At 42.2% G+C, this 12,476-nt stretch overlaps 1 protein-coding gene across 1 annotated transcript; it reads left to right on the top strand.

Moving 5' to 3' along the window:
• The first annotated feature begins 3,043 nt into the window (after positions 1-3,043).
• On the top strand, positions 3,044-7,893 carry LOC139199533 (fibrous sheath CABYR-binding protein). The gene is made up of 2 exons (XM_070828575.1): positions 3,044-3,215; positions 5,529-7,893. The coding sequence occupies exon 2, from the start codon at positions 5,537-5,539 to the stop codon at positions 7,334-7,336; it is 1,800 nt and encodes a 599-aa protein (XP_070684676.1). The 5' UTR covers positions 3,044-3,215; positions 5,529-5,536; the 3' UTR covers positions 7,337-7,893.
• The last annotated feature ends 4,583 nt before the right edge of the window (positions 7,894-12,476 follow it).

The following is a 12,476-nucleotide window of genomic DNA, read 5'->3' as shown; positions in this document are numbered from 1 at the left end:
TGTTGTGAAATAATGAATGTGCAGTAGAGGGCGCTGTTCATGTTTCTCTGAAATTGAATGAGTAAAGATCATAACCAAACCATTTTGTACACCTCTCCTTCTTTTTCTGCAAAGGCTGGAATTTAACCCATTTGAACTGAAATCATATTTAGGAAGCAAAGTTGTAACTTCACTTTAGTTGAGATTTTTATGGCATTTATTTATCTCTGTCGTAATCAAGTCTATATTATGAGTGGATCTGAAATGGTGTGCAGATGTCGTACTTTGATTTATAATAACATTGTAGCTATTGTTATTTTACATATAACCATGCGCTCTTGTTGGTGAACTAACTTTCAGTTAATAAAGCCCAAACAAACTGACCCACGCAGCACAGTTACTAACTAACTTCCTTTTCTAACTAACTTTCTTTTACTAATTAACTTTCACTATAATATTTTATGAGTTTTTGTTGCACCCTACCTACACACAATATTTTGAGAGTTGTGGTGAAAACAGCGCATAAATTGTCTTTATTGAATGACTGAATGTAATCTGAAGTGAACTTTCATCAAGTTCAAACATTTTTAGATAAAATCAAGTCAGATCATTGATTATAAATACATTGATCTCTCTAGAGTATAACCTTCCTCACATGGGAAAAAACCTCCACTCAAACCCAACTTTTTTACAGGCACATTCCTGCACACGCACACTAGTGGGACACTGGCCCGTAGCGTGTTGTAGCACTTAGCACCTGTTTCTTTATTTCGCCACCTCTTCAGTCTCTGTGTCAGTCGAGGTCAACAGGACCAGGACTTGGAGACAGACGAGCTTCGGACATTTACATGATAAGTCTGGGGGGTTTTCCGAGGCCTCCCCATGTATGCCTGTGAGTTCTCTGCCTGTGTGGAGCAGTGTGGTTCGCTGGGATGGTGGTTATACTCCTGGGAATGCATTCCAGAGGTTTTGCATCATGTGAAACTCAGCCCTTGCTGCCCCTTTGTCGCTGCTTAGCTCTGCTGCTGCCAGTGGGGAAAACAAACAAAAACTGATCTTATTTTCTTCTTTTCTTTAACAGATAGAAACTAGAACTTTGTGGCAGCAGAAAAAGTAGGAAACAGAGCATTTTGTACCATTCATCATTCATTTCATCAACCAAACAACAGAAATGGGTTTTCTCAATATTCCTGTGACAGCCATAGTTCTTTTTTAAAAAAAATATTTTCTTTGTCTTGTCTGGAGTTTTTTTGTAGCAATTCACACTGAATGAATCAGGAATATTTCATTTGCCAGTGTCAGAAAGTCATACGCAGTTTTAATGGATATCTCAGACATGTTCAATGCAACTAGATATTAAAACTGTGTCATTGTTATATCTAAATTGCTTATCATTACGATTTTACTGCCCAACAAGGTTTCCTCACAGATGCTGTGTTGTACTATGTGCTCCTGCGACAGGAGAGGGTGCTGTCACCTCAATAATACTGTCTGTCTGGTATTAATTCTGGATAACATGAGAGATCTATGTATTTATTAAAAGATCCTTACATGGGAAACCTCAAGAGTGGAGAAGAAAAGAAAAGAAAAGAAAAGTACCAAAACCATTGTGATGTATCAGGGAACATGTAACTGGCCTACAAATTCTGTCAGAATGAGGTTATTTTAAATGAAAATATGAATAAGAAATACATTGCACACATTTCTTGCATCGATGCTACAGCAACTGCTATTCTTTTAATTGTATTTATCTCCTTAGAAATAACCCTCAGTTAGGCCCAAACCAGGATAAGATAACCTGTTTGGCAGCTCTCCAAAGGCACGTCTTATTAAATACCGGGTTGGTGAGTTTTGGCCGATGTAATAAGATCGTCAGGCCAATTGTTAAGTAGTTTCTAATGTCTTTCTCCCAGTTTCACTGAGAGAAACTGTCACTAAAAATGTGTTTGCGTGAACTGTGAGGAAAAGACTCATCTCGCCTTTCTTTTCACAGGAAGCCTCTGCAAGTGGAAACAAGTGGAGAACTGCTGGAAGAGATGGGAGGTTTAAATGAGATTAAGTGAATGAATGAATTAATTATGCCCTAACGTCATTTGATAAATGCACACTGCATCTGAGAGTCATCATTGGTTTACAACGGCGTGTCACTGGCATGCTGCTCGGGTCATATTGTTGAAGGGGACGCCATGTTCACCTGGAAGGGTCAGTTTTTCATTAAGTTTCACCAGGACCAGCCATATCCCATTAACACATAGAAGACAAATAGCATAGAGGCGCAATGCATCAGAGTACTTCACAGTGTTTAGAGTGAACTTTTGGTCCTCTTTGTATCCCGAACAAGAACAACATAAACTTCAGTCTACATTTTAATAACGTCATATGATTTAGGTGACCCATCTAAACGCTGATGTCCATATACAAACAATTCACCACAGCTCGAAAATAAATCACATGCTGCAGCCACATAATGTAGATTCAGTTTAGCACTTTCAAACTAAATAAAATCAGCTTGCCTGATGATTTACTCAGAATGACTTTTAACATGCTGATGTTTACTATGCATGGTATCACTTTTTATCTGTCTGATAACTACTTTCAATGCAAGTTGGGATGACCGTGCATGTTATCTTGCTGATAAACAGAAACAGAAGAAAAAATCAGTGATCATCTATAGTAATGAAGTGTGTGTGTGTGTGTGTGTGTGTGTGTGTGCGTGTGTGTGTGTGTGTTTGTGCTGCTCAAGTGGCTTTACCGACATTATGTCTCCTATGCATAATTTATATTACAGTAATACTACTGGTGGGTGGGGTGGAGGGAGGGAGGGGGGGGGGGGGGGGGGTAATTTGATTTCCTGCATCTTTACTTTCAGGCAAAGCAAGAGATAAACTAGCATTTTGCAAATTTAAATAAGTGCCAGTCCGCTTACAATCCTCCCCCTCAGTCCCCAGATGTATTTATACAAGAGAGAAATATGCGCTGGAGAAGTGGGTGTGTGCAGGAGAGGAGGGGTTAAAGATCGGGAGGGTGTAGATTGCAGACGGAGCAGTAGTGGGGTAGGCTGGATTGTGATAGCGACAGATGTCTAGAAAACTGTGAGGGGGCACTCCTCAGTTACAACACAGTTCCACACTGCACTGGGGCGGAATCTGCAGCTGTCACTCCAAAGGGTTACCTCCATTATCACATCCAGCCGGAGCCTGGAAGAGAAGCCAAGTGATCACTCTCTGGAAATACAGGTTGGTCCCATCAGAGCACTGTTTTTTTTTTTTATTGGGTTTTATGATTTATTTTTATTTGCAACATGTCTGGAGGTGAAGAAAAAGAATGAAGTGAGGAAGAGAAGAGATGCCTAAGAGCTGCAGCTTACCCATTGTTCTCTCTCTCTCTCTCTCTCTCTTTGTCTTTCTCCTATCATCTAAATTTGTACATTTCAAGGCTGGCACAATAAAGACAGGCTTTTTTTTTTTTCTTCCTTCTTTTTCTCCTCCTCAGCGGTCGAGTTTGATTTAGTGCTTCTTCTCAGGCAGCAGCGCTGGGGTTGGTTTTTTTTTTGTTGTTGGTTAAAGTAGGCCAGGCGATCAAAAAAAAAAAGACAACCTGTGATAAAGAAACCGCAAAACTAAGTTTTGAAGTTGTGGTGCTTTGGCGTTATTATGTCGAATTTCGTTTTCTTTCGCTTGGCGGTGTGAGTACGAAGCTTTCAAACGCTGGTGAACAAAAAAGCACCAGAGCAGCTGAGAGATGGTGGGTGGGTTGAAATGGGGGATGGAGACCCCTCTTCAGCTTTTAGCACACAAGTGTTCGTGGCCAGTGAATAGGGTAATTCCCCTGTGCAGCAGCCCTAGGCCTATACCCTACACTACGGCACGGATTAACATCAGTGATTGCTGCCAAACTACCCCACCTATTACTTTATTCAGTGAGTAGCTGCTGGTGAGGAATCCCCATCCTTTGTTACCGGCCGGCACATGCTGCCGTCCAGCACATGCTGTCTCCTTCATGAGCCTAAAGCTCTGTGTCTCCTGAACATGTATTTTATCTTTCCTGAAAAAATGTCAGCGACAATACACAGTGATCTGATGTCAAAATATTGGGGTTTCTCCTAAAACTGTGCATTGATGCTTTGTCTTATTTGGAGGCCAGAGATGCAGAGAAGGGTTTTGGCAAAAAAAAAAAAAAAAAAAGGGCAAATAGGAAACATCCACATAGAAAATAGAGTAGAATTAGGTAGATTCAAAAGCAGAATTAGGTCTTTGTTGCTGTAAAAGCAGACATGGCTTATTTTTTTTACTAGTGCTGCCTATCCCATTATGGTGTGGCGCATCCTGTCTTGATTGCTCTGTTGTAGCACTATGGACAGTTCCCAGATTGTTCATAATCACAACCTGCCCTGCAGGCTGAAAGCCCCGCTTGTGGCATTTTGGAGATAATAGAATGAACAACCCATGCTGTAAAATATTTTCTGATTTTCTGAGTGGCATCTGTCAGACTGAAACAGAACATCAGACTGCCGTAGGTAAAACAGAAACCTGAAATCTCTATTTTGCTTAACCGCGACATTGAAGGACGTTCTTATACAGGTTGGTTTGTTCAGGACCTGCTGAAACACAAGCAGTAGGCTAAAGATGAACTTCCAGTTCTCTGTTTGGTCTCTGAAAGGAAGTTACAGTCTGTGGCAATCACAAACTCCACCTCTACAGTGACAGCAGTGTTGTGGCCTTAACATGAAGACCCACATGACAGTTGTACATGTTTGTTCTATTCACAGAATATGTCAATGGATTATTGTAGTTTTACACTGACCTGAGATTCATATTGAAAATCCAATTTTGTAATTTACCACTTATATGTGAATGTAACGGCAGGCTCCGGACTGCCCCTGTCTATGTATGTTGTGAGACTTACTACACTACATACTTTGTAGCTTGAGGTATAGTTGCGCAACTACATCATATATTCAACTCAGCGTTGTGGGCTCATTTGGCACTGAGCCTTACCCAACATTCCTTTAAGGGTAGAGAGTCTGCAGAGTTGTCTGATGCCAGTGAGGTTCCCATGCATTTACATTTGTGTTCTAGCCAAACTGTTTGGCAGGGAGCAATTTCCTAATTGAACTTCTAGTTCACTTGTAGACAATAGACTTCTCTCCATCCTGCTTTCTGACAGAACACTGTTTTACATTTGAAGGAACCAAGTCAACAAAGGTTTGACAGAACACATTCCTAATGTTCACATGTATTATATAGAATTTAACTACCTGAAATAACTACATAAGTAGACATACATGTGTAAATTAAGAGTATCACCACTATGCTCAGTTGGGAAAGTGGTTTAGTGGTTAGCACCCCAACAAGATGATCTGATGTTTGAGCACTTCTGCTCTTGTGTCAGCATGTGTTTAATCCTCAAACAGATCAGATGTGTTGGAAACTGTAAATTCTTTGTAGGAACAAATGTTTGTCTACACCTTTTAGATATACGTATGTTATTGAACAATGTAGTAGATTTAATATCAATGATTAAAAGACACCTTCGTCCACTTGTTCTAGGAGACACCATGGGAGGCAAACTGAGCAAGAAGAGGAAGGGATATGATGTGAGCGACCCCAAACAGGCGAAGGATGAGGCCGTAGCAGCTGCAGATGAGTCTGCTAAAGTGGAGGCTGAAGCCCCACCCACAGAAGCAAAGTTGACAGCTGAGGCAGACAATGTGGTACAGGAAGCCGTGGGGTCAGCTGTGGCGGCAGTAACAGAGGCTGTAAAAGCTCCAGAAGAGCCCAAATCTGCACCTCCAGAGGAACCAGCTCCTGAAGCTGCAGAGAAGGCGGCTCCAGTAGAGGAACCAGTAGCTGCACCAGAGGAGGCAGCTCCAGTGGAGGAACCAGTTGCAGCACCAGAGGAGGCAGCTTCAGTAGAAGAACCAATTGCAGCACCAGAGGAGGCAGCTCCAGTGAAAGAACCAGTTGCAGTTGCAGTAGAGGAACCAGTTGCAGCACCAGTGGAGACTGCTCCAGTGGAGGAACCAGTTGCAGCTGCAGTAGAGGAACCAGTTGCAGCACCAGAGGAGACTGCTCCAGTGGAGGAACCAGTTGCAGCCGCAGTAGAGGAACCAGTTGCTGCACTAGAGGAGACTGCTCCAGTAGAGGAACCAGTTGCAGCTGCAGTAGAGGAACCAGTTGCTGCACCAGAGGAGACTGCTCCAGTAGAGGAACCAACTCCTGCAGCTCCAGAGGAACCTGCTCAAGTAACAGAAGAACCAGTTGCAGCAGCTGAGGAGTCAAAGGTGTCGAGTGATGTTGAACCTGAGTCTGCAGCTGCACCTGAAGAGCTTCCTGTAGAAGAGCCTGTTGCAGCTGTTCCAGCTGTGCCAGAGCCAGAGGTTGTTCTTGCCACCACAGAGGAAGCACCCGAGGACCAAGAGCCAGAGCCCATCCCAGAGACTGTTACTGAGCCAGAGGTCACTGTGGAGGAGACAGTGGTGGCTGCTGCTGTCCCTGAACCTGAGCCAGTGGCTGAGCCAGCTGCTGAGCCCGTGCTGGAGCAAGTCCCGGAACCAGAGCAAACCATCGAGCCAGTGCCAGAGAAGACAGCAGAGCCAGAGCAACAACCAGAGCCAGAGTCACAACCAGAGCCAGAACCCGAACCAGAGAAAGCACCGGAGCCAGAGGTTGAGCAAGTACTTGAGCCAACAACAGAGCAACTGATAGAGGCTGATGTAGTAGAATCTGCAGCAGAGAAACAAGTAGAAATGGTTCAGCCAGAACCAATTTTAGCCACATCAGACATTACTGAACTTGAGACTGTGGGAGCTGAAGCAAAAACACCTGAGGTCTTGGAGACTGCAGCAGAAGAAGTCCCCACTGAATATCAACCTGTAGAGGAGGAATCTGTTGCACCAGAAACCTTCAACACTAAGGCAGAGGTGGAGGCTCAGCCAGAAGCAGCAGAACCTGTCCCTGAGATTGTCATCTCTGAGTCTGTCTCTGCCAGCGAAATTACTGCTGATTCTGAAGAGGCAGCCGAAACCTCTGCGGAAGAGGTGCCTTGCCCAGAGCCTGAGGTAGAAAGTAAGCTGGAAAATGGAAATTTGGAGAGCCCTTCTGTTACAGAGGATGCGGCAGAAGTAGATGCACCTCCAGCTGTGAATGGGGAGTGCACAGATTCTGCTGCCACTACTGTCACACAGACAGAGGAATGTGTTAATGGTAATGAAAAGCCAGAGGAGACGCCTATCAAGGAGCTGAGTGACTTTGAACTGAAAAAGGACGTGAACCTGAGTGGTGATGTCCAGGAGGTTCCTGATGGAATCTCCGACATGGTGGAGGGTCCCGGCACTGAGGTCACCCAGGCAGTCTGAAAAGAAGCCATCTCTCAAATCAATGTGAATGCAGTTTAATCCTTCCGATGGTGCGAGAAAGCCATCAAGGTATCACAAACACAGCTAGGCTTTCTGGAATGCTGGTAACTCAGGCAAAAGGATGTTTTCTTTTGAGTAACCAAAAATGAAATGCAACCACTTGAGGATAGAAAGAGAGAGAGAGAGAAAGGTAAACAGACAGACAGAACAGAGATAGGAAGTGAGATGGAAAGGCAGAGAGGAGACTTTAGGTTTGGAATGAGAGGGTGAACGCAGGCAGACGGAAACTGGGGAGCAGAGTGAAAATACTGAACAGTAGACATGATATTGATGGATGAAATGAATAAATCTGTGTGTGTGTGAGCCTGATGAATATCACGAAGTGGTTTATTGGAACAGCATTCATTATTAGTATGTTACCTGATTTAGAATGTCATATATCCTTTCTATTACTATATGCAGAGACATGACATAAATGTTTTGGCCTTTTATAATAATGGTACCTGTGAGGACTGTTCATTTTAAATTGATTGTTCGGAATAGAGAATAAAAAGAGATTGTTATAGCCTACAGTGATCTGCTTGTCTTTTCATGTATTCTACAGCTGTCTGAGGCACTGGGTTACAAATAAGATTTATTGTACTCACTCTAAGCTATGGATCAGACTTTCTTATTAATGAATCAGAAAATTGTAACTAATTTTCAAACCATAAAATCCAATGCGCTTTTGTTACTATAGTTGCAAAAGAAGCAGAGCAGTAAATTTCAAACCACTTGTTGACATCCACCGCCACTACAGCTCATATCAGCTCCAGTGGTTCAGAGTTTGATTATTCACATCTACGAAGAGCAATGTCCTTTAGGTCACTGGCCACCTTACAAATATTTTGGTTGGTGGAACATGGCTGCCCGTTATATGCAGCCTGCATGTCACGATCGGGCAAACAAAAGAATAGTTCTTTACCCAGAGAAATTAGTCCTTTCTCTGAGGTAATCTTCCTCACCTCTTTCCCTTTCACATCACCATTCCTATCGCTGAGGCTCCATAGCAGCACACCCTGCCAACATTTCACAGATCCATACCAGCGAAGGGGAACTAAAGGGGGGGAGGGGCAGGAATGCTTGCAAGAGGCAGAGAAAAGGAAGAGGGGGGAGGAGAGAGGGGTGTTCCAGGATGAAAGCAAGTGCTATGATGCTGCACTGAGCAAAAGAGGATGTCAAAATAAGACAGTCTCTCTTTTGGCTACAAACATTTTCAGACTATTGCACAGATGCAACATGCAATACTGGGGATGAGTGTGGTAATTGGCAGGGGTAAACATGCTTTGACACTTACCTGATGCCTCCTCATAGAATGCTGCCACGCCTGCTGCTCACACTTATGTCAGAGACTAGAGGGTCTTTGTCGTGCAGGTGCTAATGCACATACATTAACAAGAGGGAGTAAAATTATATTTGTGTTTCTGTGAATCTGTGTGTGTGTGTCTGAGTGAATGTGGATGTGTGTGAGGTCGAGGGTGGGCCTTGGTAGAAAATGGTCATCCAACCTTGAAATAACTACTGGACCATGGGTCCGAGCATAAGAGGAGATCTGATGGTGATAACGGCAACCTCCCATAGAAGCAGCTCCATAATGGGCCCATCCACATACCAGCTCTCTCTTCAGTTTCTTAAAAAAATACTCCAGCACTGCACATTTATGAAAGGAATGTTGTGGAGAGGGGTTGGGGGCGGATGAACTCGCTGGCATGTTTTCATCTTTCTTGCTGAACAGTTTTTTCAAAATGACTTACTTTGTATGTATGCATGTTGCTGCCATAGGTGGCTGTTTTGGAAACTATTTTACTGTAAAAAAATAATATAGCAAAAGCTCTACTGAGAGATGGTACCTGAAGGTGCAGTACGTGGTGCTGGTGAAATTATTTTATATTCGGAAAATGATGACAATACATAATGATTTATTTAGACTCATTTTAATAAGTCTTACACTTTAATATATCTTTATCTAGCACCACAGAAGCCTGTATTGGTGCAAAATTTGAAATGGTCTCACTTTCAAATGGCTGATAGTTTGAACTTACAGGCCACCATTATTTATAGAGCCGTGAATGAAAAAGGGAGACCCTTCGAATCAAACAGAGTGGTACTTATAGTAACAGTATCTCAAGACGAAATATTAACTCGGTTTAAACCAAAGAAACTTGTTGCTACAGCTATTCATTCTTGCCAGAATTGCTTTAAAATGGTCATTATCTAAGTCCTATATTAAAGGCTCATCATTTACACTGTTTACTGTTTTATTTTTCTTTCTTTGCTTTTTATGTGTGTGTTTGTGTGAGAGAACAGGGTCCTTGTCTTTCACATCATGATTTAAAGACTGCCTTAAAGTTGCATAGTTGTGAAAGGCCAGCTGCACTGCCTGGTTACCCTAACACTATGTGCTCTATATGCAAGCTCCTGCACAAAGCTCAGACTGTGTTCCAGCTTCTTTTTTCCCTGTGTGAAGACTAGCCTGCAGGCTTTAGCTATCCCCAACTGATGCCTCTGAGAGGCAAAAGGAAAAGGAAAACGTGAACCAAATCCAAAGGCCATATTATGAGGAAATTCATGAGGCTCTGACCTACTAGGTCAAGTTTTCAAGTTTCCTTTTTCTTTTGGGCATAGTATCATAGATACAGGTCTAGAATTCACGTCTTTTTTTTTTTTTTTTAACAAACTCATTAATATAGTATGGGAACTTAAATGGTTGAAGTGTGTATTAGTGTGAATGAATGAGAAGTAGAAGGGGGAATATGGAAAATCATTATTAACAAATAACAAATTTACTCAATATCTTCAATAAATTAAAAACATTGTTGATTATTTACTGGCCCTAATTAAATATGTAGGTTATAATTATATAGGTATATAAGTATTTCTCTATTTCTATTTCTTTCAAAATGCAATATGCACTATATGGTAAAATGAAACTGAATGAAACCCATAATGCAATGCTCCGTGTTGCATCGATCCATACATTTACCATTGTGTGACCCTTCACCTGTCAGAATGACACAAAATGATGATCATTAGTAAGTAATCAGTAAACCTCTTAATTATTGCTGACAGCTGAGTAAGCTGTTCAGTTTCTGTTATATAAGGAATTGAGAAGGATTGAACGAGGGAGTGATTTGGGACACCAACAATTCTAGTGAATATTCATAACAAAATAAGCATCTGAGTCACAGTTCAGGAAGGAAACATCCTCAATTATTAAGAGTTTAAAACTCAAAAACTCAGGACAGTTGACAACAGCCTGGCAACATAAACCAAAAAACCCCACAGCTGTCATCAGATTTAAATTAAAATATGCTTAACCCCGGTTGGTGCACAGAAGTAGCCTACATGGTATCACCTTCCTCCAACTCAGCCCTGCTCTCTTCAAACCAAGATTCACATGCGACATTCTCTTATGTGAAATGGACAAAACTGTTCTCTGTCGCTCATAGTGAGATGCTGATTGAGAAAATGTGTTTTCGAGGCTCTAAAACTGTATTACGCAAACAGAAAACTGATTTGGCCTATCTCATGACAAACCTCCCTGAGGCAAAATTGAACATGACTGCATTTAAACAGCGTGCCTATCTAGAGAGCTGTTGGGTCAAACAACTCCAATGCCCTGTGTGTTTTAGGGAGTGCATCTTTTAGTTTCGCCTTGGTTATTACTGAGAAAGCAAACAGGGAGTGAAGTGTGTGATGGAAGATTTCTCAGACTTCTGAAATGCTTTCTGAGAGATGCTCTCTCCCTCAATCCATCCACTCAGCTGGCTGCGTAAATAATAAGAGTCAGGTGGCCAAATTACAGCAACAGCTGATCACTATTTATTATTCAAGCAAGAGGGTGTCGGAGCAGAAGTACAGACAAGAAAACACGCACAATACATGGCCAAAAGCAAACAACTCACTCTTCCCTTTTTACTTTCTCTCATCACAGACACACGCACACACTCATGTCTAATGCTTTTATTATGATGGCTGTATAGAGACTTCCTCTCTTTCCCTTAATGTTCTCTAAAACGGTCAGTCAGGAGATGCGCTAAGTAACTGACATGGTGAAAGAGCAAACGTGTTTTTTATGGATTCAAACTGTGCCTACACAAGCAAACTATGATTTTTCTATTTTCTTGTCTGGCAAAATCTCTCTCTTGCTTTTTCTTTTTTGCTCTTTTGCACACATTATCCGCATTACTGTCTCCTCTCCTTTCTCCTCTGGACCTGTAAATCTTTATAGCCTCTTTATCGCTCTCTCTCTCTCTCTCCCTTCTGGCTGTGGTCTACCCTCCCAACCCCCGAATCCATCCATCTGGACTTGTGCGCTAATGCTGTCATTGTATCAGGGCGAGCAGAAGCCTATTAGAAAGAGCTTGGTGGTAGTAAGAATCAATATTGATCCACAGGGTTTGTCTAATGGATGCTGAGAGGAGCAGTGATTCCCCTTTGTCTGCCCAAAGATCCCATCACCCTTAACTCCCCACACATGCGCACTGTCTCTCTCTGCCACACACATACACACCTACACACACAAACAAAGACACTACTTTCTATTCTGCTAGACTCTGCTGATGCAGCTGCTTTGCTGAGTGAGCACTTTACAGCTGCCCCTTATGTATGTGTGTGTGTATGTGTGTGTGAGAGGGGTAAATGTGAACATTTAGTATCTATGTAAACAGTATACACGTAAACATATAAGGGCCTATGGATTCTCAGCCATATCTATATGTTTGTCTCATTACCAAGCATTCCAGGCTATTAAGAAAAGAACAACCAGTGGATTCACGGCTATACACACACACACACACACTTATGCATGCACGCACACACACACACACACACACACACACACACACACACACATATATGTGCACACAAATATATATATACACACACACACCTATTTCAGTGTCAACTAAAACTAGCACAAAACCTTTGTTGTTGTTATTTCAAAAACCCATTTAGGCTCTGACATCACAAAATGAACTTGGTAGCAGTGTGGATGTCATCTCAATTTTCATTTTGGCTCAACTCAAGCTGAGATTTTCAATGCCCAGGCCATTGTATCAGCAACTATTCAATGTCACAGTGTTTGCTGGGTAGCACCAAA

The sequence above is a fragment of the Pempheris klunzingeri genome, chromosome 1, assembly GCF_042242105.1.
Source record: "Pempheris klunzingeri isolate RE-2024b chromosome 1, fPemKlu1.hap1, whole genome shotgun sequence".
In the NCBI taxonomy this organism is placed as follows: Eukaryota; Metazoa; Chordata; class Actinopteri; order Acropomatiformes; family Pempheridae; genus Pempheris; species Pempheris klunzingeri.
The sequence above is the reverse complement of the archived record's forward strand: the minus strand, read 5'-3'. Positions and strand labels throughout refer to the sequence as shown.

What these genes read in the sequence shown, in the direction of transcription:
- LOC139199533 (XM_070828575.1), top strand. Translation starts at nt 5,537, where the DNA reads ATGGGAGGCAAACTGAGCAAGAAGAGGAAGGGATATGATGTGAGCGAC.